Source organism: Littorina saxatilis, linkage group LG2, assembly GCF_037325665.1.
Source record: "Littorina saxatilis isolate snail1 linkage group LG2, US_GU_Lsax_2.0, whole genome shotgun sequence".
NCBI lineage: Eukaryota > Metazoa > Mollusca > Gastropoda > Littorinimorpha > Littorinidae > Littorina > Littorina saxatilis.
Window position 1 is genome coordinate 62,604,122 of NC_090246.1, and position 26,316 is coordinate 62,630,437.

General features: G+C 42.0%; 2 protein-coding genes and 1 long non-coding RNA gene across 3 annotated transcripts in view; all 3 read right to left on the reverse strand.

Annotated features, from left to right (window-relative positions):
- LOC138959495 (activating transcription factor 7-interacting protein 1-like) overlaps positions 1 to 26,316 on the reverse strand; it is a 364,173-nt gene that overhangs the window by 70,255 nt on the left and 267,602 nt on the right. The gene's annotated exons all lie outside the window — the stretch shown is intronic.
- Positions 1 to 26,316, reverse strand: part of LOC138959481 (uncharacterized) — a 66,026-nt gene that overhangs the window by 678 nt on the left and 39,032 nt on the right. Inside the window, exon 2 of the long non-coding RNA XR_011453726.1 lies at positions 1 to 752. This exon is cut by the window's left edge and continues 678 nt beyond it. This is a non-coding gene — a long non-coding RNA (uncharacterized lncRNA). The remainder of the gene's footprint in view (positions 753 to 26,316) is intronic.
- LOC138959480 (F-box/LRR-repeat protein 16-like) overlaps positions 9,219 to 26,316 on the reverse strand; it is a 36,479-nt gene continuing 19,381 nt past the window's right edge. Inside the window, exon 3 of the mRNA XM_070330995.1 lies at positions 9,219 to 9,665. Within this exon, the coding sequence (XP_070187096.1) occupies positions 9,517 to 9,665 (149 nt within the window). The 3' untranslated portion in view covers positions 9,219 to 9,516. The remainder of the gene's footprint in view (positions 9,666 to 26,316) is intronic.

Genomic DNA, 26,316 nt, shown 5'->3' on the forward strand with positions numbered 1-26,316 from the left:
ACAAACATCAACTTTGTTTTGTTGTAAATCGATCTGCCATCCGGCCTAAACGTCAGAAGCGATCAAGCAGATGTGGTCTCTTTACTGTTACAACTCAGTACAATATATGTATATACACATAAACTCCACTGAAGATGTCGTCCAAAGTACAACGTGACACAGTCAATTAATCACAACAGTAACATACCAACATGACCCATAAACTCTGCGTACAAAATCATTCCTCATTCCTTCATCAGTGTCACAACTGCGCTAAACAAGAAGAATATGAAAAGGACATCGATCGTGCGCTATGGAACATGCCGTGCAATTCTTCCAGATGTCAAATTGTCAAGTTCACTAAACTCAGCTCACAAAATCATTCCTCAATTTTCACGTTCGTGCCATGACTGACTGCACTAAACCGACATATAAAAAGGAAATTATGCGTTCCCCTTCTTCCAGGTGTCATATGTCAAGGTTTAGGCCCCAGCTTGATTTAAAACACTCCAGTAAGCTAAATCGGTGTCGTTAGTGTCACGACCGCACTGAAACCGACGAAAGAACATGAATAGAAAACCATGCACTTTAGTAGTACACTTTCAGTCGTCAAAACCGAATGTCAGGGTTCAGGCCACGGCTTGAGTTAAAGGCTGCCATATTCGTAGCGTTCATTAATTAATTCATATTGTTTACATGTGCCAATAATGTTATAAAACTGTACCTAAGGGGATATAATAACGATTGGCTGTAGCTTTCGAACACAGAAAAAACTATTTCAGTATTGCAAAGTGGTGTTGATAGTGTCGAATGTAAACAGAACAGTCTCAAACGCCATCTTTGGTTTACGAAACGTCACGAAGTGACGTCAACGGTCTAAAAATAGCCCAAGTCCTGGAGACCTGTTGCTAAACAATGTAATAAAGAATTAATTATTTCTCGTAATTGGTAAGGACTTCAAACCTAAAACTTTGCAGGAAGCTTAATTTATACATCCCCGCAACGATGGGAAAAGCCCTGGAAGTAATTAAACTAATTAAATAGGACTATGTCAGCCTTTAAAACATATCAGTTTGGTTAACTTGATATCACGTGCGTGGCCTTTCCTCTTTCTAGCTTACATCAAAACTGGGTCAATGTGTTTGTGCAACGATCGGCCGCTGTTAGTAGTGCGTTGCAGGTGTATGAGAGACATACAGCACTCAGTTTAACATTACCACAGGAATTTGTATCAAAGTGCCTATCGATCGAAGTATCGTACCTTGTAACATTCTACTTTCAGGCAGGCACTTTGATACAAGCTCCTGTGACCTTTACTGTACCATCTTCCAAAGCCGAAGCAATTTCCGTTCACAAGGGGGAGAGAAAAAAAAAGCCGTCAACCTCTGCGATTGAAGAAAGCATGTGACATATGAAAATAAATGACTAGATGACAACGCCCTTCAACATATCGTTAAAAACTTGATTTGAAAAGTATATGTACTATATCGGTCATATTGTTTGTCAGTGTCGGTGAACTTCGGAACCTTTCTTAGGAACGATAACCTAATTCATCGCAGCAATCGAGACATAAGAAAGCTGGCGGTTCATGCTAATGATAGCTGATATTCAAGGGAAGCAACCCTCCTGTTGCTCTCTTCTCTCGCGATAACACTTCACATACAAAAAATAAATAAATAAGTCAATAATAAATAAATATATCTCTCCTTTTTCTTCTTCATCTTTTTGTGTTTTCCTGAGATTTTCACTCTCAGGGTTCACCTTGTGATGAGAGTTAATTTTGTGTGCCACACCGTTTTCTTTACACGGCCACGTCAGTGCCCGTGCATCATTTAAACTAATAATTGAACAGATAATGCAATTACAATTGAGAATGTTTGGAATTCGTAACACAATCACAGTTTTTGTCACAATAGAAAAACAGGTAGAAGAAGGGCGTCAGGGCTCCAAAAGCCTGGGACGAAGGTGAACTTGTAAAACACGTTAAGTACAAATCCTTACAAATGTCACTGAGTTACTTTTTCGTGTAAACCGTCTTGTAATTGACGATATAGATTCATCAAGGCGTTTACATGGGATAGCATTATCCTTTCTTTAGAACACATGTCAACAATCAAAACTGACCTCGGCTACAAAAGCCCTGTGCAGAAATTGTTGCTGGTTTTATTTCGTAATAATAATGATTTTTATAGTTCTATATATGTGACCCTCCACCACGAAATGAGTCGCATGTCACCTCGCGCGGTTCTGCGCTAGGCTTAATATAAGTCCGGGGAGTGTCTGGTAACAGTGTGTGGGTCACCTTAGTCACAGGCTTATAACTCAAACAGTTTTTGCTCTTTTCTAAAACGGTTTTCACTACTGGATAGAGCATAAAAAAAACTCTTTAAGAAAATGTAAAACTATGAAAATCATGCAAAGGTGATATGCGACTCATTCCGTGGTGGAGGGTCACATATGTCAATCTACAAAATAGATTTTATGTACACCAAATCTGCACAGAAAGCAGCCAGGCTGTTTATCCGAAATCAAGTATGCTCTTATTGGATTCCCTGTAAAGCCTGAACAGATGTTTTGGTGTGCATCTTAGTAGTGTACTTATGTTTGATTATGCTTAATGATCGTGTGTTTGTCTTATTAGAAATGCGATGTGGTGCCAAAAGAAAAATGTCCATGTTTGTGTAAAATGAAAATGGACATTAACGTTTTCTTACCATATCTTATACATGATCGTTAACACAAGAAGGAGATTATCTTGAAGTAAAAATATCTTCAAGTACACGCGTACAACAAAGACAGAAAGACTTATTTATATCAGAAACATAAAATGTATATGTACCTGAAAGTATTTGACGAATTGTTTCCAATGAAAATAAACCGTATAAAACATGAGCGTTAAAAATAACCGACCCACAAAACAACAAAACTAAAAATCAACCAATCAATCGATCAATCCATTAATCAATCAATCAAAAACATAACAACAAAATCACCCTTGTATAAAATAAACAAACAAAGAAACAAACAAACAACTAATGATAAAAAGACCCAAAATACTACAATCACAAAGATACACATACAAAGACTGAACTGACTGACCTAACTTAAATCTTTCAAGTGAAACAAACCGTAATGTAGGTCATCATTATTTACCGACTTCTCTCATTAAAAAGCTGCTGCATCAAAGAAAAAACGAAGAAACAACAACAAAAACAACCGAAAACAAAATCAGAAGCTCACTACATTAGAACGCAGCACAAAAAATACGTACGTAAATACCAAGATAATACGTATAACTGACAAGAAATCCAACACCAATGCACATCAAGACTTTCGCGATATTTCAGGAGAGCTCATCCCTTCGCTATTTACTGGGTTGCTTCCCTTTACCCACCGTTTTGCCCTTGAGCAGAAAGCTGTCTTGCCAGTAGACGTTCTTTCTTTCCCCCCGTTTTTTTTCCTTTTAATCTTTTTAATTTGCTTCTGTGGCTGTCAGGAGACCTTGGGGCAACTAAGTGCACAGACGTTAATTGGAAGAGCCAGAGACCTGAGCCGGAGACATGATGGTCTAAACGAGTTTTACTCTCTCTCTCTCTCTCTCTCTCTCTCTCTCTCTCTCTGAGGGCCCCAAAGGGTTTAAAATCGTGACCGTGATTGGCGTTTTTGACCTTTCTGTGACCGTGATTGCCGAAATTTCCATTTCTGTGATCGTGATGGGACTTTGCCCGTGATCCGTGATGACAAAAAAAATCAAGTCTCGTGATCGTGATCGTCATTTGTTTTCGTGATCGTGATGGGCATTATTGCAAAGCATTTTATTTTCAACGTACATTTTTCACAGCTGCATCGCTCTATGATCCTATATTCGTCAAGGTGTTTTTGATCGTGAAAACAAAAATCAAGGTAACTGTGATCGTGAAAGCTAAAATTTCCCTTCCCGTGATCGTGATGATCCGCCCCCCCCCCTTTGGGGCCCTCCTCTCTCTCTCTCTCTCTCTCTCGCTCTCTCGCTCTCGCTCTCTCTCTCTCTCTCTCTCTCTCTCTCTCTCTCTCTCTCTCTCTCTCCTTCCCTCTCACTCTCTTAATCCTTAATTTCGTCGTCGACATTAAATTATGGCCTAAGTAGATTTTTACGACTTTTCAGGAAAGAGAAAAAACTGATTATTTTGAAAAGGAAATTCTGTTTATATTCGTTCCGGTACGGATAGAAAGATCTTTGAATGCTTAAACATGCGCAGTGTCGATCGTATCCATGATAATATTAATTTTTAAGCTTAATTGAGGAAAATATGACATACGCTATTTTCTTTCCAACCGAAATAGACATACGCCAGTTCTTGCGCCATTTTCTTGACGTTTTCCTACCCGGCCTTAGACTTCATTTTGGGAAAGTTACGCCATTTGAACAGGGATTGTTGAGAATGGAAACTGCATTAGGCTTAATACTGACGCTTGAAAAATGTCAGGTATAGGCCTACCAGACTTTAATTTAGCTAAACGGCTGGTGGCATTGTACACACACACACACACACACACACACACACACACACACACACACACACACACACACACACACACACGCACACACAGACACACACACACACACACACACACACACACTTTACAGAAGCAAACAATGTCATCAGAACCTTTCGTTTTTGTTCATGGCCTACACTTGCTTAAAAATTAAAAGTAAGAAATCAAAATTCGACGTACCCAAATCACGAAGGTACTTCCACAAAACCAAATGTCCACAAGGAAAGTTGGCTGTTAGCTTTGCGGAGATAGGGCATGTGTGAATATCGTCGAATTTAATGAGCAGAGTTCACGGTTGATCACAAGTATTTTTAGGTTTTTATGAACTTGGGCGCAACAACGTAGGTTGAAGGTTGTACACTATTTTTTTGTTTTATTCTTAAACTGTAGCAATAGAGAAAATGAGAAATAACCGAAACAAAACAAGAAAATATATCAACTCATTCTGCGTCACGAGGGTGCTTTTTACGAATTATTGTTTGGAAAGACTTTTCTTTCTTTATTTGGTGTTTAACGTCGTTTTCAACCACGAAGGTTATATCGCGACGGGGAAAGGGGGGAGATGGGATAGAGCCACTTGTCAATTATTTCTTGTTTACAAAAGCACTAATCAAAAATTTGCTCCAGGGGCTTGCAACGTAGTACAATATATTATTACCTTACTGGGAGAATGCAAGTTTCCAGTACAAAGGACTTTACATTTCTTACATACTGCTTGACTAAAATCTTTACAAAAATTGACTATATTCTATACAAGAAACACTTAACAAGGGTAAAAGGAGAAACAGAATCCGTTAGTCGCCTCTTACGACATGCTGGGGAGCATCGGGTAAATTCTTCCCCCTAACCCGCGGGGGGGGGGGGGGGGGGTGCGGGGGGGGGGGGGGGGGGGTGGAAAGACACTAACCGTTTTGTCAGTTTCCAAAAACATGCACCCTTGTCACCTCAAACATTTTAGAAAGGCTTTTTAAGTAGGGTACTATTGTAAAGCACAATTACATGGGAATAGAGAGGGGGACCTCTTCCTCTCCATGGATAGCTATCTTCCCCATTGCACTATCCCCCTTAGACTGGGGGAGTTAGGGGATGGGCTTGAAATGGGACGGGGGTTTTCAACTCCCCCTCTTGATAATCCCTCCCCCTGGACTCCCTCACCCCTAAATTTGGGGGAAAGAAATGGGGGAGGGAGTAGGGAGGGATACGGGGAGGGATACGGGGAGGGAGGGAATAAGGGGGAAGCAGGGAGTGGATAAGTGGAGGGAACTGGGTGACATAAGGGGAGGAAGTAGGAAGGGGAATAGGGGGAGCTGGGGGGGGGGGATAAGGGGAGGGAGGGAGCAGAGTGGAATAAGGGGAGGGGAGCAGGGAGGGGATAAGGGCAGGGAGGGAATAATATGGTGCCTAATATGGACCAGTGAAGGGGCTGTTCAAATTGATGACCCAAGTCAAGACCAGTTTTTATCACACATTACTGTAAGTGTACGCACGTCGAGCAATATTTAGATTGAATGAGCAGCATGGGGAAAAAAGTCAGAAATCAAAGAAAATATAACAACTCAATCACAATACCACGATTCAATGAAATCAACAAAGCTAATATTTCGTTACTTTATCGTCCAGTACACCGCTCTTTTTGTTTTGTTTTCGTTTTCGTAAAGCTTTAGACACGGTAATTCAAATGTTTAAGATAATTCTTGTACTTCTCATAATCATACAGCAGTTTTCTCTCAAACAGATTTTTTTTAATCGTCTCTGTGATTGAAAATCGTATTCTAGCAAACATGTCATTAGAATAGGGCGGAAAAAACCAAAGAATTCTTCATGGCGAAACAAACACTCAAATAATGATCACTACTGATATTGACCTTTTTTTTTGCAGGGTAGGGGGTGGGGTGGGGGGTGGGGGATGGGGGGTCAATGTATTGTGATGAGTGCATGAGTACTAATGTCAATGGTTGTTATCCTTTATGGTGTATGACATTTCTGTTTTTCTTCTACAGAATACTTGTCATAGCAAGCAACACGGCATTGTGCAACATAGGAGTTTCAGCAGATGAAAGTCAAATGATACAATCAAAACCACAGCATAAGCACACACAAAAAACAACTGCTCTCCAAATACTGTATGCCTTGTTCAAGTTGACCCTACAAAGGATTACCACGTAGGATAAGCTCAACAGGACCACAACAGACAGATACAAACTTAAACAGAACACTGATTGAATGACTATAGGATTACTCGGACTTAACACTTTGCTTTCACGCCATCGATAAAGTGCATGCCACACAACTTTGAGTATCTTCATGACAATAATTATCATCAGTGAATGCTTCCACACTTAGTGAAAACATTTGTCTAAGAAGCTACACACTTTCTCAGAAAAGCCAAGGCATCGTATACAACTCAAGACTCATTTAGAAAAGGATCGTTGAATATCGGCAGCAAAGGTTTTGTACGGAAGGTATACCTTTCTCTCAGAACTTCACAACTGGCCATATCCACCCGCAATATTGTTTTGACAGCGGTTGTTTCAACTCGTAACACATTACGTGGACAGCACACAACAAACCCATGAGAGCATTCGTCCTTTAAACGCTGTGTCACCGATCGGCCAAGCTATTCATGTAATGCATTGGGGCTGCTAGATTTCAAATAATATTCAGAAATGCCACTACTGAAACCAGTTCACAAAACAATAAGCGAACTGTGTAGGAACACAAAAGGAATCCACTTTGAAGAGACAGCCACAACAGATGCCCCAAAGCCAAAGTTCTGCGTCCAACCCTCATTTGCTTTGCGTCCAGAAGCGGTCGTGTTAAATGCTAGACTTCACATCCCTTGGGCAAGACTAGATTTTTCAGGACATCACCATGCATTCGTCAATGTAATTGCTCTTTTTGCCCTTCTCTGCTCTTTTTTTGTCCTCAGGCACTTAATTGTAATACGCTAACAGACAGTAGTGCTGTATTGCGTAAAGCCACATGGTGGCAGAATCTAGGTTACGTAGCAGTTAACGTCTACCACCGTGGCTATAACTCTCTATTAGTGTCACTGATGGTTTGCACAGAAAGCTCTTGATTCCGACCCATTGGGCATTGTATTAGAACCCAAGACTGCTCAACATGAGCCCGGTTCCATCGACGAAAAGTGAAGAATATCCCCTTGTTTTTACACCTCGTCGAATTATTAAAAAAATAAAACAGCCACTTCATTGTGGCTGAGGAAACAATGCGTATATTTTCAGCCCCCATCATCGTTGAACGGCTATCAGCCCCCGGGAAGGAAGTTTCGCAAGACGCAAGGCTAATCCCTGACTTGGTGAGTGTGCGGCGAGACAGCCGTGACACATTGCCTAAATCCTCGGGGCATCGTATTTCACAGAAGCTTTGGCAGGCCGTTCTCTAGAGTGTTTAAGATGTACACAACTCCTACACTAACATTCTAACACACTTGTCAAGCTTCCAGACGTCGTCAAGAAGGAGTCAGGGGTCGTCCTGGGATCTCCGGGTACCACAAACACGTTATTTTGTTTGACACTGAAGTCGTCGCAAATGAATTATTTGACAGCTTCATGTTTTTGTTTTTGTTGATGTTTTTTTTCTAAACCTCTGGCATCCTTCACTGACTCGTGGAGAGTGTTTCATCAAACGCTTCTTTCAAATCCTCATTTTGTAGAATAAGCAGGGCTTTCTTAGGAGATCATATGAAATGTCAGACTCACTGCACAACATCAGTTCTTAGCATGGGAACATTTGTGGAGACAGCACGCCATGGGCAGTTTGAAGTGGTGGACTGCCGCTGCAGCTTGCTCCATCCCTTGTGTCCCTGCAACAGCCTTCGTGGTCAAAGGACTGAACTGAACTGAAAGTGAACAAGGGGAGGTAAGCGCTCTAAATGTATACGACAGATTCAACAAAATGAGAGTTATGCGGAACCACAGTTGTCCGCAAGCGATGAAGATGTCATGGCGTGTTCTCATTCTTCTGGACATCGTGTATACTGCTTGGCTACCTCACTGACAGCCTCAACGCCGCACCTTCCTCGTGTAAAAATGACTGGGCCGTCTCACACACGATCAAAAGCTCTTGCCCCAAAGATACACAATGTATCACCGTTTACCAGAACGACAGAACAGTACATGTCCTTATCTTGGCTCTTCTTCTGGGTGTCGTCATGTGAAATCCTTTTTTTCCCCATCGGAATGAGCTTATGTATAGGTTGAAACAGCTTGCATTTCTTTCTTTTTCTTGTATTTTTTTTCTCATGGCCCTATCGGGTTTCTTGAATAAATCCTTTGCCTTGCCTTGCCTTGCCTTGCCTTGCGACTTCTCCAGTATACGCATCACTGAGTGACCACACGCACTCAAGAAGCTCAGATCAGACATCACAATTTCAAGAAACAGAACAGCATTGGAGCTCACGTCCTTTTCCCTGTCAATGTGGGTGTAATCATCGAAGGCCTTAAACTGAACGACCTGACAATCTCACACATAGCATAATGAGCTCTGAAGTAGTAGGTACAAAACGAAGAAGACGCATAACCCTTCCAGAAGAGCATGGGCGCACACATTCAGTTCAGTTCGTGTACCAGTACAGCATCACTCTGGAAGAAGAGTATCGGAACTCGCAGCCATCTTCATTTGGGTACTCGTAATTTAACTCGGGGTAACCATCGTTGAATGACCCGACAGCCCCAGGGATAGCCAAGAAGCTCCACGGACAGAACTCCTGAGTCTTTAAGCGTCTTTGATCGTGTAAGTCGGCGTGTGGCATAACGGCTTACGGCATCTGTCTTAATCCTCCGTGTGTCGTCTAACATGCCAAGACTACTCCAGAAGGACAAGACAGTCTCACAGATGGTCAAGCAACCTTGGCGGTGAGAGTTTCTGGACTTTTCTGCATCCTTGATATTGCACCAGTTCAGCATAACCATTTACGCCATCTTTCCAATTCTTCCGGCCGGTGTCGTCTACCACACCAAGACTACCCCGGGTGGGTCATCATTGAATGACCAGACAGCCGTACATGTTTTCTCTGAGGTAGTGGACAACACTGGAAGTGGCGCTTGGGCAGTTGGTCAGCTCCAGTTCGATCAGATTGGGCAGGCGGTTCAGGCCGCATAAGGCATTGGGTGAGATCTGGCTGCAGCCTGCAACAGAAAGAGGAAAAAAAATGTATATAGTTTTTATGCCATTTCATACACATGTGATTGAAGGAACGTGATCATCCGTCGCGATATAACCATCGTGGTTGAAAACGACGTTAAACACCAAATAAAGAAAGAAAGAACGTGATCATCCATGTGGCAGGGATAAAAACAATCTAAAGGAAACACACACACACACACACACACACACACACACACACACACACACACACACACACACACACACACACACGTGCAATCAGAATGATCTATTCTCCGTGGGGCGGACCACATACATGTACATGTATGCCTGACACGTACCGCTGATATAGGTTACGTACGGACGAGTGGAAAGTAGACTTTCAAGACCTTCAACGCAGGTTTTTTGTGCGTGTGTGTGTGCGTGCGTCCGTGTGCACGGTGAATGCGTGCCGTGTGTGTGTGTATATGTATGTGCGTGCGTGTCAGTGCGTACGTGCGCGCGCGTTTGAACAGCTTGAAAGTATCTTTAAACGGCCTATTTTTAATGTTAGTCAGATTTTCATTCAAAGTCAACTGAAAAGGCACGGACGCCACAGAACAAAGACTCATCATCAGAGACTTTCACGTGTCTGTGGCCAAGCAAAAGAAAAAGGCCAGAATTGGAAGGTATACTTTGGAGTCGGTCCAACTGACCAGGTGACAAGGTCGAGTCCCTCGCAGCCTCACTCACCACGGCCCACGCGGCCGGGTTTTTCCTGTCTAGACTGCCCAAGGTAAACAGATCTGTCACGATCGTGCGGCTGCCTAATACCAGTATGACCAATCCAGCATAGGAACGTATTGTACGCCTTCAGACGCCGGTTCCCGAAGGGAATCCGAAAATGAGTATGCCGTATTGGCCTCGTCGTAATGAGAATTGACCGTTGCGGGACGGTCGATCGACCATTTCACATTTCACGGCATTCCCTGCGCGACTGTTACGAGAATGAGCACCACTTGACGAACCCCGATACTCAGCATGAGAGAGAACAAGGCAAAGTGATAGTGGTACTGCAGACTGGCCAGCACCGAGTTGTTGACATGTTTTCTCATTTAATGTCGAAACAGACCAATAACAGAAGATATCATCACACAGTCAGTCAATGTTAGATATATTGCTAATTCTCTGGACAGTTTTGTATTTACTGTAAAGAAATTACAACAGTATTTGTCTCAGTTTTGGCTGTTCCATATCCCTCCCTCTAATTATTATTTCTTTTTGTTCACGCTTTTCTTGCACTTTTCAGTATTTCAAAATGTCTTTTCTTTCAAAAAGTCTTTAGTCACTTGCTCAACTAAATTCTGGGATAATTACATTTTCATATAATATGTTTTTGTTTTTAAATTTAGGTGTTTTTGTTTTTGAAGTGGGGAAGCAATAAAGAGGTCGTCGATATCAAAACTGATATCGACGGAAATGTCGTCGATATCACTTTTGCACTGAGCTCAATTTTGCCCAATTGACCAATGGAAATCCTCGTAACATATGAAATAACAATATTGCGTATTAACTTGAATTAACAAAAAAAAACAACAAATGGATGAAAAAGACGAAGGCTCAATGCGCCCTAGTAATTTTCAACACGTTAGGCAACTCTCCGGTAGGACACGGCTTTAAAAGGCCAGCTCTTCTGTGTAAATTGTCAAAGGGCAATCTAACAAAACAAAAATGTTGGTGGTACTGGTACTGTCGGTGAAAGCGTATTTCGTTTGAAGAGAAAAACATCTTGCTCTAAAATCCTATCCAAAGAAAGAAAGAAAGAACGTATAAAAGAACAAAAGACCAAGCAAACAAACAATACAACTATATGGTATTCTCTCGAATGTAAAAGAGGTCAAGATGACACGGTGAGTTATCTTCTATAGCCTACAGTCGTCCACACGCAGTCGCACAGACGTAATGCGAGAGAGAGAGAGAGAGAGAGAGAGAGAGAGAGAGAGAGAGAGAGAGAGAGAGAGAGAGAGAGAGAGGGAGAGAGAGAGAGAGAGAATGTTACTACCAACAGGCAATTCGCAACACTTGTCTCCCTTTACGTTCTCTGCGTGGTTGTCGTTCTTTACTTCACAAGATCCTATCAGCAGAAACGCCACTTTTTTTCCCCAGAATACACCGCGGTCTGACAGTGTCATCACCCATCATTTCTATCGTTCCGACTGTATCCGCGCAATCTGCTCATCTCTTCGGCTCGAGAAGAAACTGCTTAGCTGACCTATTTTCTGCACTGTCAATCAAGAATAGTGTGTGCTTCAACCGGCTGACAAGGAATATATGGGACCAGCTCCAAAGAGAATAATGGAGAACGCTCCTGACCCACTTTCTGCACTCTCCATCAAAAGCGGCACATGCTACACAAACAGAAACTGACAACAAATATTTGACAAAATCTGCGGCGGAGAACCGACGGCGCGAAGCGCCTAGCTTGCTAGGGGGGTCCGGGGGCATGCCCCCCCGGAAAATTTTGAAAAAAAGGATGCAAAATGGTGCAATCTGGTGCATTCTGAGGATGATCATTACCAGTTTCAGGCAGCAGATTTTGTCACTGATTAATACCCCAGAACCCCCCCCCCCCCCACCCTCGTCCGCCCCTGAACTGACAGGAAATACGGGACAAACTCCGCAGACGAGAACAAAATAGAACGTTTCTGACCTACTTCATGGACTGTCAATCAAATTTGGCACACTGCTACAGATGTAACCGGAACCGACACGCAACTTGGGACTCGACGGAGAAAGGAACACGGGGAATGCTTCGTTACGGAAGTGCTAGAGCACAGGCAATAAATGGTCCCAGGTGTTGGTTGATGGCTCCTATATTCACGGCCAAAGAAACCGTGACATCGATCGTTGCGGCTCGCGTGTTTTGCTGGAAAACACCTGTGTTTCACTGTAGAACATCGGTGCTACACCATTGTAAGACCTCATTACCCAATATTGACGGACTGTGTGATGATATCTTCTGCTATGGTCTGTTGAGACAGTGAAATCAAAATCGAGACCGGAGGTCGAGATTTTGATATCATTTTTTTTTTTTTTTTTCATTTTTCATTACTTTATTGTCCCATCGCTGGGAAATTCGGGTCGCTTCCTCCCAGTGGAAAGCTAGCAGCAACGGAGTCGCGCTACCCAGGTGTGTGCGTGTTTAGGTGTATTCAGCCACCTGCACTTATGGCAGAATGACCAAGGTCTTTTACGTGCCATTGTGATGACACGGGGGTGGGACATGGCTTCCGTCTCTGGGTCTGCACATAAAGTTGACCCGTGTCCGTCCCGGCCCGAATTCGAACCTGCGACCTTTCGATCACAAGTCCAGTGCTCTACCAACTGAGCTAGCGGTCGAAACAGACCAATAACAGAAGATATCATCACACAGTCAGTCAATGTTAGATTTTTTGCTAATTCTCTGGACATTTTGTATTTACTGTAAAGAAATTACAAAAGTTTTTGTCTCAGTTTTGGCTGTTCCATATCCCTCCCTCTGATTATTATTTCTTTTTGTTCACTCTTTTCTTGTACTTTTTAGTATTTTAAAATGTCTTTCCTATCAAAAAGTCTTTAGTCACTTGCTCAACTAAATTCTGGAATAATTACATTATTATAATATATTTGTTTGTTTTTAAATGTAGGTGTTTTTGTTTTTGAAGTGGGGAAGCAATAAAGAGGTCGTCGATATCAAAACTGATATCGACGGAAATGTCGTCGAAATCACTTTTGCACTAAGCTTAGTTTTGCCCAATTGACCAATGGAAATACACGTAACATATGAAATAGCAATATTGTAAAATATCATCCACCTTTTATGATCCTAGTTTTCCAGATTTTCTGTTGATACCGTCTTATTTATCTCCATTTTAAAACTCCCTCACTTTAAAGAAGTTTCAGCTCAGTCTTATTTAGGTCTGACAAGAGGGGTTCCTCTGTACAGTGTTACTTCTCAGGTTCTTTAATGCATAAAGAATGATGATGCGGATGCCCAGTATTCCGGGCTCAGCCAAGGGGAAAAAAACAGACGTTTCATTCTTCTCCTTTTCATCATTATTACTTGTTGCTGTTGCTTGTTGCTATCGTGTCTCAATGGATTTGTTGTTGAGTTGTTTATTCGTTTTTTTTATTATTCGTTTTTTTCTTTTTTTCTTCTTTTCTTCTGCAGATGTCTGGGGTTGCAGCAAAAACGAGGTACGGTAAGTCCGATTACCGCAAATTACAGTGATTTCTTTTTTGGCATTCAGATTGTCTCGAAGCATCGGCTCCAACACGACACTCTTACAGAAGCCTACAATCGTTAAGTATTTTTCTTTTCTTTTCTTAAAAACAATATTAAAATAATATTAATGTCCAGTTCACCGACTGCGAGCGTTGTCAGGACATTTCAACGGACAGCATTGTTAAAACTGGAATTCTGGTTTTGTCGATGATCCCGGGCGCAGCTTGCCATGGGAATGCTGGAAGCTTTTATTGCAAATGGCTGCAAGTTATGCGAGGGAGATACGATCGCAGACCGCTTAACTGGCCTCAGACAATGCATAAAACTCAGCTCTGCGCATATAAAAGCGCACTCTTAAAAATGCTGATCTAAGCATTGTCTGAAACGAGCGTGGTAGAATGTGAAGGGGTGTGGTGTATGGCGGCGGAAATCAGTCTTGGAGAAGAGGTAGGGCCGGGGAGGGACTGTTACTGAGTAGTGGTGGAGTGAATGTGTGTGTCAGTGTGTGTGTGTGTGTGTGTGTGTGTGTGTGTGTGTGTGTGTGTGTGTCTGTGTCTGTGTCTGTGTCTGTGTCTGTGTGTCAGTTTGTGTTTGTGTGGTTCTGCGTGTCTGATGAAACCGATAGCCGGATAACCTGAATGCAGCTACGTTCGCATTTACATCTGAAAGCGCGTTAGCACTGATGAGCACTTGAAAATACCCACGACTACTGTACGACACGAGAGAGAGAGAGAGAGAGAGAGAGAGAGAGAGAGAGAGAGAGAGAGAGAGAGAGAGAGAGAGAGAGCGTTTGTTTGTTTGTTTGTTTGTTTGTTTGCTTAACGCCCAGCCGACCACGAAGGGCCATATCAGGGCGGTGCTGCTTTGACAGATAACGTGCGCCACACACAAGACAGAATGAGTCGCAGCACAGGCTTCATGTCTCACCCAGTCACATTATTCTGACACCGGACCAACCAGTCCTAGCACTAACCCCATAATGCCAGACGCCAGGCTGAGCAGCCACTAGATTGCCAATTTTAAAGTCTTAGGTATGACCCGGCCGGGGTTCGAACCCACGACCTCCCGATCACGGGGCGGACGCCTTACCACTAGGCCAACCGTGCTGGGAGAGAGAGAGAGAGAGAGAGAGAGAGAGAGAGAGAGAGAGAGAGAGAGAGAGAGAGAGAGAGAGAGAGAGAGAGAGAGAGAGAGAGAGAGATTTAATAGAAATTGTGACTGGAAACAAATAGTAAAATGATGGAGACAAAATTCCATTTTGATTGTGGGATAGGGATAGGGGGTAGTGGAGATGTTCAGGCCAAAACTCTTGCCTCATCACAGACTTCATGGGATGTCGAGTATTGATTCTTTACCGGCAGACATCGTAACATACATATATAGATCTAGACATGCTCGAGCGTTATTTGAGACAGAAAACGTGTGGGAGGTTTAATGGCAAAGCAATATAGCCACAGGCTTTTTGAAAGGACGGGTCCCACGGCAGTAACATAGACATCTAGAAATGCATTTAAATTGTTTGAGACAGAAAAGTGGTGGGAGCTTTTGTGGCATAGCAGCACATCCATCGGCTTTTTGAAAGGACAGGTCCCCTGACAGTGTTGGTTTTCCTTTCAAGACTTACAGGAACCGACGGTCTGGGTGGCTGGGAAAGGGGAAAACGCGTACGCAGTTTCCTGTTTCAGACAACAATGATTGCAAGCCATAGTACATCAAGCCTCTGCGAACTTTGAGGAGGCGGCCCGGTGTAACACGACATTTTTACTCCACGAAAAATTTACTCCGGAGTAAAAATTTCGTACGAAATTCTTACTCCCAGTACACCTTTTGTACGAGAAAAGAACTCCCCATGGTACGAAAAAATTAGTCCTTCCACGAAATTTTGACTCCCCCAATTTTTTACTTCCAGTAAAAATCTCTACACGAAAATGGGATGCGGGCGAAGGGATAATGCCAATATGTGATCTCGCGCAAACAAATGTCGCGCTACCTTCCCTCCACCCCTTCCACCACCAAGACTAACAGGGGACAGGGGAGTAAAAGTTGCGTACACCTGCCGTGGGCAGTAAATTGCTCGTGTCAGGGTGGAAAAATTTATTCGTTATTTATTCGTCAGGGGAGTAACATTTTCGACCGAAATGTTGACTCGGATCACACATGTCGTTGGAAGTAATTTTCTCGTGTTATGGGGGAGTAGTTTTTTCGTAAAGGGAGTACAAGTTTCGTACGAAATTTTTACTCCGGAGTAAAAATCTCGTGGGAATAATTTTCTCGTGTTACACCGGCGTCAAAGTATGGCGGCATAGACGCGCTAAAAGTGAAAATAATTGAGTGTTATATGCAATTCCCAAGTCAGTGATATTTGTAAATATCAATATAATTAGTGAGATATATATATCACAGAAATATCACTTTCACTTTTGGCGTCAGTATGCTCTCATATCAAAGACTTATCTCTGAGAGAACGATGTCACAACGCAACACCGGCAGTGATCACAACAACCGATTTCACGTGCCCCCACTGCTCCGGCCAGTCTCTGCGCCCCCAGATACGTATGCAGACAACACACACACACACACACACACACACACACACACACACACACACACACACACACACACACACACACACACATACACACACACACACACACACACACCCACACAAACACAAACACACACGCGCAGCGCGATAAACACAAAAACTGAACTGCGATGAATCATACACATACTATAGTAATAATAAGCAGCGATGTACACGTGCGATGCAAAAAAGCCACATCTTCATGGAAACTAATCTATTGCCATGAAAATGTAGCTGAATGCCGCGGACAACAATGATGAATGCCCAGCCGTCGACATGGGTCAAACCGGACAAGAGGTGGACAATGCACTACTGACCACATGGGGGTTATGCGTTGATGATGTTTCCTTCAAGATGCTTTTTGCGCAGGGGTCAGATACCTCCACTGCCAGGAAGAGGTCTGCACGATCAATACCACGCCTTTGTCTTTGTGTTGTGAAGCACGGATGTATTTGTGTGTTTGTTTGCTTAACGCCCAGCCGACCACGAAGGGCCATATCAGGGCGGTGCTGCTTTGACAAGTATAACGTGCGCCACACACAAGACAGAAGTCGCAGCACAGGCTTCAGGTCTCACCCAGTCACATTATTCTGACACCGGACCAACCAGTCCTAGCACTAACCCCATAATGCCAGACGCCAGGCGGAGCAGCCACTAGATTGCCAATTTTAAAGTCTTAGGTATGACCCGGCCGGGGTTCGAACCCACGACCTCCCGATCACGGGGCGGACGCCTTACCACTAGGCCAACCGTGCCGGTAAGCACGGATGTATGTGGTGATTGTTAATTATTCTATGGGAACCCCAGTCAATACGTCACACCCCGAGAGAAAGACAGAGAGAGACAAGACAACACAATGGTTTATTTCCTTATAGGCCATTGGCCCCTGGAAAGGGAGTACATGTAATATATATAATACAGTGACACCTTTTCGTAAAGCTTGCAGCGTGGAAAAAAACATATGAAATAAGACGTATCTAAATCAAATTTCACAAAGTAGGTTTTGAACAGTTGGAAGGGAATCATTCATGTGCACATGTAACATTTCTCACGTAAAATATTGGTGAAACGATGCATTCATAGCAATCAGAGAGAGAGAGAGAGAGAGAGAGAGAGAGAGAGAGAGAGAGAGAGAGAGAGAGAGAGAGAGAGAGAGAGAGAGAGAGAGAGAGAGAGAGAGAGAGAGAGAGAGAGAGAGAGAGAGAGAGAGAGAGAGAGAGAACTGAACTTTACTGAATAATTATTGTGCTTTATTTAAAAGGTATGTTCGTAAGTCATTTTAACTTCTGTTCATTCCTTACGATACAACAAAAACACCAAACAACTTTAGATACTCCATGATATCGAGAAACATATTACAGCTGATACTGACCGGTTTTTTCCAGACCAACATAATGACACCACGGTGTTTTAGACCAATTTGCGTTTACAACAGACTGACCCACTTTAAAAAAATAAAAATAATAATGGTCTTAAAATCAGAAACAGTGTTATCACTACTTTAAGTACTAGTAAACAATCCTATGGATCTGATCTATCTGCGAAGGCATTACAGAACAAGTCGCGTAAGGCGAAAATACAACATTTAGTCAAGTAGCTGTCGAACTCACAGAATGAAACTGAACGCAACGCAACGCAGCAAGACCGTATACTCGTAGCATCGTCACTCCACCGCCCGTGGCAAAGGCAGTGCCAGTGGAATTGACAAGAAGAGCGGGGTATTCGTTGCGCTGAGAAGGATAGCACGCTTTTCTGTACCTCTCTTCGTTTTAACTTTCTGAGCGTGTTTTTAATCCAAACATATCATATCTATATGTTTTTGGAATCAGGAACCGACAAGGAATAAGATGAAAGTGTTTTTAAATTGATTTCGGAAAAAAAAATTTTGATAATAATTTTTATATATTTAATTTTCAGAGCTTGTTTTTAATCCAAATATAACATATGTACATGTTTTTGGAATCAGAAAATGATGGGGAATAAGATGAACGTAAGTTTAAATCGTTTTATAAAAAAAATATTTTTTTTACAATTTTCAGATTTTTAATGACCAAAGTCATTAATTAATTTTTAAGCCACCAAGCTGAAATACAATACCGAAGTCCGGGCTTCGTCGAAGATTACTTGACCAAAATTTCAACCAATTTGGTTGAAAAATGAGAGCGTGACAGTGCCGCCTCAACTTTCACGAAAAGCCGGATATGACGTCATCAAAGACATTTATCCAAAAAATGAAAAAAACGTCTGGGGATTTCATACCCAGGAACTCTCATGTCAAATTTCATAAAGATCGGTCCAGTAGTTTGGTCTGAATCGCTCTACACGCACGCACACACACACACACACACACACACACACACACACACACACACACACACACACACACACACACACACATACACCACGACCCTCTTCTCGATTCCCCCCTCTATGTTAAAACATTTAGTCATAACTTGACTAAATGTAAAAAGGTGAGTGAATAACTCTGCACCGTATGAGTCAAAACGGTGGGCTTTCACAACATCGACCTAGTCAAGCCTGTTGGGAATCGATGAGTCTCCGCTGAGGCGTTTGAATATGAAGGACTTAGTCATCTGTTATTGAACACTGACCTGTACTCATCATGGAATAATATTTAACGCCACAAACTGGCAACGCTCACTAGCATGGACACAGTATGGCTTCGGGTACTTCAATTTGTTCCGCGCGCGCCGGGAGAGAGAGAGAGAGAGAGAGAGAGAGAGAGAGAGAGAGAGAGAGAGAGAGAGAAAGAGAGAGAGAGAAAGAGAGAGAGAGAGCGAGGAGGGAGAGAGAGAGAGAGAGAGAGAGAGAGAGAGAGAGAGAGAGAGAGGAGGGAGGGAGGGAGGGAGGGAGGGAGGGAGGGAGAGAGAGAGAGAGAGAGAGAGAGAGGGTGTGTGTGTGTGTGTGTGTGTGTGTGTGTGTGTGTGTGTGTGTGTGTGTGTGTGTGTCGCTCTGTCTGTCTCTCTGTCTCTCTGTCTGGTTGAGTACAGTCTGGAAAACAATTAGTCCCCTGACCTGCGATATATATATCCAAAACATGTTCCTCGTTGCTTTTCCTCTCTTTAATTCTTAATTTATTTTCATCATCTCTCAAAAGTAATACATTTTTATTTTCCCCAATTGCCCTTTTGACGATCCAGAAGCTTTAGAATGCAACCACATTGAATCTACAAAGAACCAACAATAGCCAGAGAGAGAGGGTGACAAAAATGGTTTTGTCATTCCATGATCTCAAGACTTCTGCTTCAGGAGTTTTTGCAAAATCTTCAGGCTTTCTTTTGTTGTTCCTTTGTCTTGAAATGAGAAAACAATTCGTTTTCTCAGTTTCAGAAATTCAGCTGAGCCCGAGGCCAGAAACCCTTTTCCTTTTATAATGAGGACCCGGAAGGCTGGATAGGGCAAGAATTACGGAAACTATCAGTCTTTGTCGTCATTTTGTTTCTTGTTTTCTTTTAGAAAATCTCAAGAGTAAAGGAAAATACCAGCATTTCTGCCGAAAATCGCGTCGAACGCTTTGCCGTTGGGAGACAAGTTTCTACAGAGAATCAGTAGCATTCACATACACCATTCCAGTAGTTCGCTTCTCGCGATCTAGGGTTCAGAGAAATATAGGTATTTGGGGGTCTGAGGTCAAATGGCTTCTGTCAGGCAGTGGCGCGTAACACACGAACCCCTGAGAGTTTTGACAAATCTTCAGACTCCAGTTTTGTTTTGCTTTGTTTTTTCTTCAAAGTACTGTTAGATCAGGTTGACTTTCTTCGAACTGAATAACAAAAAATATGCCAGTAATAATCGTCTGTAAAATTGTTATCTAATGCCTTCTTTTTGTTATTCTTTTGTGCTTTGATAATAGCTCCTTGAAATGTCAACGAGACAGAGCAACACTGAGCATGCCATCAGCATTGAAATTAGTTTTTTTTCTTTATTTTATAATCATTTTTTGCCCCGTTCGTCACAGCAGTCTCATCAGATTTGTAACCATACATTGTTTACACAAAAGAAACAGAAATAAAAGAAGGTTTAATTCAAATTTGTGTCTGCAAGGCCGAATGCTGCTTTTATCTTACTAGCATCATCCAAGCTGACAATGCCACATATAGCGGACGTGCTACCGGATTTTGTTAGCTTATAAGCTAATATGACTTACCTCTGAATAATGTGTGGTTTCCACGATTTTGTGCTGCTAATGGTGAAATCAAGAATGCCACATACAGCGGACATGCTTCCGGATATCGTTAGCTTATTTACTACTATGACTAAACTATTAATATTGTGTGGTTTCCATGATTTCGTGCTGCTAAGGGTGGAACAAAGAAAAGACAAGTAAGCTTACATGAGCGACTTAACTGGAAAACAGAAATCATTAACCTATTTCTCAAACTCTAATCTGGGAGATTCATGGGTGCATGCGAGGTGCAACAGCTCTACCTGAATATTCTCGTGACTCTTGCTTTAGACCTCCATTTCCTTTTAACACTATGGAACATTTTTAACAAAAGATCCAGCTACCGGCTACATGCACCCATTATTATAGAAATATTTGATTGCAAACCTGCATCTACCTTAATCTCATAATTATTCAATGTCTCTTAATGCTTTCACCACTGAGAGAACCGTTAGCTTTGGAATTCGCTTCTGGCCTTGCAGAATCTGTTTGTGTAAAAAAAAAAAAAAAACACCTCCTCGCCACAAAAAAAAAAGGGACTGGGTGGCCGAGTAGTAACGCACTTGCGCTCGGAAGCGAGAGGTTGCGTGTTCAGGCCTGGGTCAGGCCGCAATTTTCTCCCACCTTTCCTAACCTAGGTGGTGGGTTCAAGTGCTAGTCTTTCGGATGAGACGAAAAACCGAGGTCCCTTCGTGTACACTACATTGGGGTGTGCACGTTAAAGATCCCACGATTGACAAAAGGGTCTTTCCTGGCAAAATTGTATAGGCATAGATAAAAATGTCCATCAAATACCCGTGGGACTTGGAATAAAGTAAAAAAAAATCCATCTCACACGGCATTAAGTCTCAGGAAACATGAATACACGCATGCAGGAAAAAAAATATGGGTAGCGCCGTATGTATGGCAGCTCGCTTTCCCCGGGGAGAAAGCAGCCCGAATTTCCATGAGGGTAACCTCACTGGACTGTAAATCTTATCCAATCCAATCCAATCCAATAGATGGCTTTGTACCAAGAATCGATACTGTTGACCAAGACAAAGCCTAACTTTCTCGCCCAGTCTTGGCTACCAGGGAGACGCAGTTCCTTCGAAACGCCGTTTCGGTCATGCAAGGTGACTCAGCCTTAGTAGTCCAAGCATATTAGAGAACAACGTTGAAGTGACAATGACTAGGTTTAAAATGTCCCTTATCAGAAAGTTCAACCTCAGTCCTTTGATGTTTATTAAACACATTTTCATATAAAGTTGGCGCTTGATATGGAAAAGTGGCTTTGAAATTGACCCTAATCCTTCTTTGGGCTCTGTAAATGTCGTTTGGGGCTATGGTTGTAAAACGGTATCTACTGGTCACCCCAATGTATAAACTGAAAACTCTTTCTGCACCAGAACACGCAGAAAGGATTGTATCTGCCTGATGTCTGATGCTTTTCAAAATCCCCAACCACTAACACCTTCAAAACGGACATTAACTGACACTGTTGTTTTTCCCTATATAATCCTTACTATTTTTCCGAGACGTCGTCGTGTTGTGTATTTAGCTTGCCACAACCTCATACATGGTCCTAAAAGTTAAAGTTGAAGAAAATACTAAAGATAAATGAACAAGCTGACGCAGTGTCATTCGCACCGTGAATCCCCCCATGGGAACATACTAAAGTCTGGTTCGAAATAGGCTCAATTTCCTTCTATTTCTTTGTATTTCTGCCTCGTAGGGGTAGGGGTGTTCAAACCAAAGGCACCTTTAAACCAAAATTCAAATCACACATCTTACAATACTAAGACATTCAGCAGTGAAAGGGTGTCTGCTGGTAAAAAATTCCAAACAATCCTAAAAGTACTTCACTACTAAACGTGCTTTTAAAAAGAGCCGTTATTTTTCCCTCTATAATCAGTATTGTGTTTTCTGCGAACATGTAGTCTATTTAGATGGTTGTCATGTGCACATGAGTTGCTAAAGCGTTTTCAGTTGGGCATATGTCGAAAAGCAAAGAATTAGCCCTTTGAAAACCATCAGAACTGTCACACAAAAATAACATTTACCTATCTCACCAACTGACCAAACATAGGGCTTTTCCTTATGTATTATGTATTGTCGTGTTTTTTGTAGCATACTTGTGAAAACAGCCACCACTGTTGTAAATGATACTTTAAAGAGCATTATTTCATTTTTACAGTTGAAGGACAACCTGGACTGCCGTATATTACAGCTGTTTTACAATCAGCCAAAATTTTCTTAACAAACGTATGTTAAGAACAACTCCCATAGTGAAATTGAAGGAAAACAAAGTGAAAACCCCCCTGCCATAGAGGAGCTAAAGAATCAACAATAAACGACTGCATGGATAGCTTGATGCACGAATGCATTGCGGACATGTTTGTCTCCAACCAAGAGAAAGTTCCAAAAAATCCCTTTTGTGCTTCTTATTATACAGTGACGTCAAAGACAGCCTTTTCTGCTGTTTATACATTCAGGGGTTATGGTTACACTAAACGACGTAGTTGTAGCCATACTGCCATCCAGATTTATTTTTTCCTTGCGAGCAGTCACAGGGTGTTTGTGCTGTCTGCCAACCGTCAGACGACCCCGCCCAAGTCTGTTAAGGGACCGTTTGACCGTTATAGAACGCGTCTTTTTGATTTTTTGGCACAGTTGGAAACGGTTGATTTTTATCCCTACCATTGTTTCCAAACATTATATAGGAATGTTTTGTGAACAACGGATAATAGCCGCTACTCGCATGTGTAGCAAAAGTGAGCGTACATACTCACCCTGGTCGTACAGCCGTTGTCCGTTGCCCGTCTTCATCTGTCTGTACAAATCATTACCTTTGGATTTTTCTCGAACGCTATGAAGTGAAGAAACACCAAATGTTGCAAAATGTTGTATGACCCCAAGAGCTCAAAAAAGATACTTGAGAACCTTGACCTTACCTTAAGGTCAAGGTCACAGGGAGAATGAATGTGGTCTAAAAACTGCAAAATTTCACATTGTGCCAGTTTTCTGGAAAACAAATTAAAAACAGCGGGCTTAGTTTTGTATGGTATACAAGAAAAAGAAAGCCTTATCTTCTGATACCATTTTGGTTGACCTCGCTTCAATGTCAAGGTCACAGGAGTCCTTCAAAGTTGAATTGTATACATGTTTTGAAGTGACCTTGACCCTGAACTATGAAAAAAATCTTTCAAACTTCATAATTGTGTGGAGCACATGTTATATACTGATATTGAGCCACATTTAGTCACATATCATCAAGGTCAAGGTCACTTTGCCCCTTATGAAATGTGACTGAAACGGGCAATTGAATCACTAAAAGTGACAATGTCTCTTTGTAGAAAGTGCCAATAAGTATGTTTATGCTTCCTATGTCTTGAATTGATAGCCTTGTGATGTGTGACCTTTGATGATCTTGACCTTGGCCAAAGGTCATGTGTAATTTGGTAGGAAAAATCTGTAAACCAGTTCTAATAGTGTACAATGTCCTTGCCAGCTTCAGTTGTTAGACCTTCACCTTCAAGGTCACCTGAAGGTCAAGGTCACTTTAAGACAAAGGTCAAGCATGAGAGTCGCATGGGCTTTGCTTTGTTAAGATTTTTTACCAAGACACATGGATTTCTTTACCCGGCTTGGTCACATTTTTCATAGGGGTCAATGTGACCTTGACCCTAACGATATGTGACCAGATGTGGCTCACTATGAAATTCTAACAAACGCCCCACTCAGTGTTTAAGTTTGTAAGAGATATCGTCCATAGTAAAGTTAAAGGGGCAAGCTCACATCAAAATATGTCTACAATTCAACTTTGAAGGGCTCCTCTGACCTTGACATTGAAGCGAGGTCAACCAAAATGGTATCAGAAGATAAGGCTTTCTTTTTCTTGTATACCATACAAAACTAAGCCCGCTGTTTTTAATTTGTTTTCCAGAAAACTGGCACAATGTGACATTTTGCGGTTTTTAGACCACATTCATTCTCCCTGTGACCTTGACCTTAAGGTAAGGTCAAGGTTCTCAAGTATCTTTTTTGAGCTCTTGGGGTCATACAACATTTTGCAACATTTGGTGTTTCTTCACTTCATAGCGTTCGAGAAAAATCCAAAGGTAATGTTTAGTACAGACAGATAAAGACGGGCAACGGACAACGGCTGGACGACCAGGGTGAGTATGTACGCTCACTTTTGCTACACATGCGAGTAGCGGCTATTATCCGTTGTTCACAAAACATTCCTATATAATGTTTGGAAACAATGGTAGGGATAAAAATCAACCGTTTCCAACTGTGCCAAAAAATCAAAAAGACGCGTTCTATAACGGTCAAACGGTCCCTTAACAGACTTGGGCGGGGTCATCTAACGGTTGGCAGACAGCACAAACACCCTGTGACTACTCGCAAGGAAAAAATAAATCTGGATGGCAGTATGGCTACAACTACGTCGTTTAGTGTAACCATAACCCCTGAATGTATGAACAGCAGAAAAGGCTGTCTTTGACGTCACTGTATAATAAGAAGCACAAAAGGGATTTTTTGGAACTTTCTCTTGGTTGGAGACAAACATGTCCGCAATGCATTCGTGCATCAAGCTATCCATGCAGTCGTTTATTGTTGATTCTTTAGCTCCTCTATGGCAGGGGGATTTTCACTTTGTTTTCCTTCAATTTCACTATGGGAGTTGTTCTTAACATACGTTTGTTAAGAAAATTTTGGCTGATTGTAAAACAGCTGTAATATACGGCAGTCCAGGTTGTCCTTCAACTGTAAAAATGAAATAATGCTCTTTAAAGTATCATTTACAACAGTGGTGGCTGTTTTCACAAGTATGCTACAAAAAACACGACAATACATAATACTGTACATAAGGAAAAGCCCTATGTTTGGTCAGTTGGTGAGATAGGTAAATGTTATTTTTGTGTGACAGTTCTGATGGTTTTCAAAGGGCTAATTCTTTGCTTTTCGACATATGCCCAACTGAAAACGCTTTAGCAACTCATGTGCACATGACAACCATCTAAATAGACTACATGTTCGCAGAAAACACAATACTGATTATAGAGGGAAAAATAACGGCTCTTTTTAAAAGCACGTTTAGTAGTGAAGTACTTTTAGGATTGTTTGGAATATTTTACCAGCAGACACCCTTTCACTGCTGAGTGTCTTAGTATTGTAAGATGTGTGATTTGAATTTTGGTTTAAAGGTGCCTTTGGTTTGAACACCCCTACCCCTACGAGGCAGAAATACAAAGAAATAGAAGGAAATTGAGCCTATTTGGAACCAGACTTTAGTATGTTCCCATGGGGGGATTCACGGTGCGAATGACACTGCGTCAGCTTGTTCATTTATCTTTAGTATTTTCTTCAACTTTAACTTTTAGGACCATGTATGAGGTTGTGGCAAGCTAAATACACAACAGGACGACGTCTCGGAAAAATAGTAAGGATTATATAGGGAAAAACAACAGTGTCAGTTATTGTCCGTTTTGAAGGTGTTAGTGGTTGGGGATTTTGAAAAGCATCAGACATCATGCAGATACAATCCTTTCTGCGTGTTCTGGTGCAGAAAGAGTTTTCAGTTTATACATTGGGGTGACCAGTAGATACCGTTTTACAACCATAGCCCCAAACGACATTTACAGAGCCCAAAGAAGGATTAGGGTCAATTTCAAA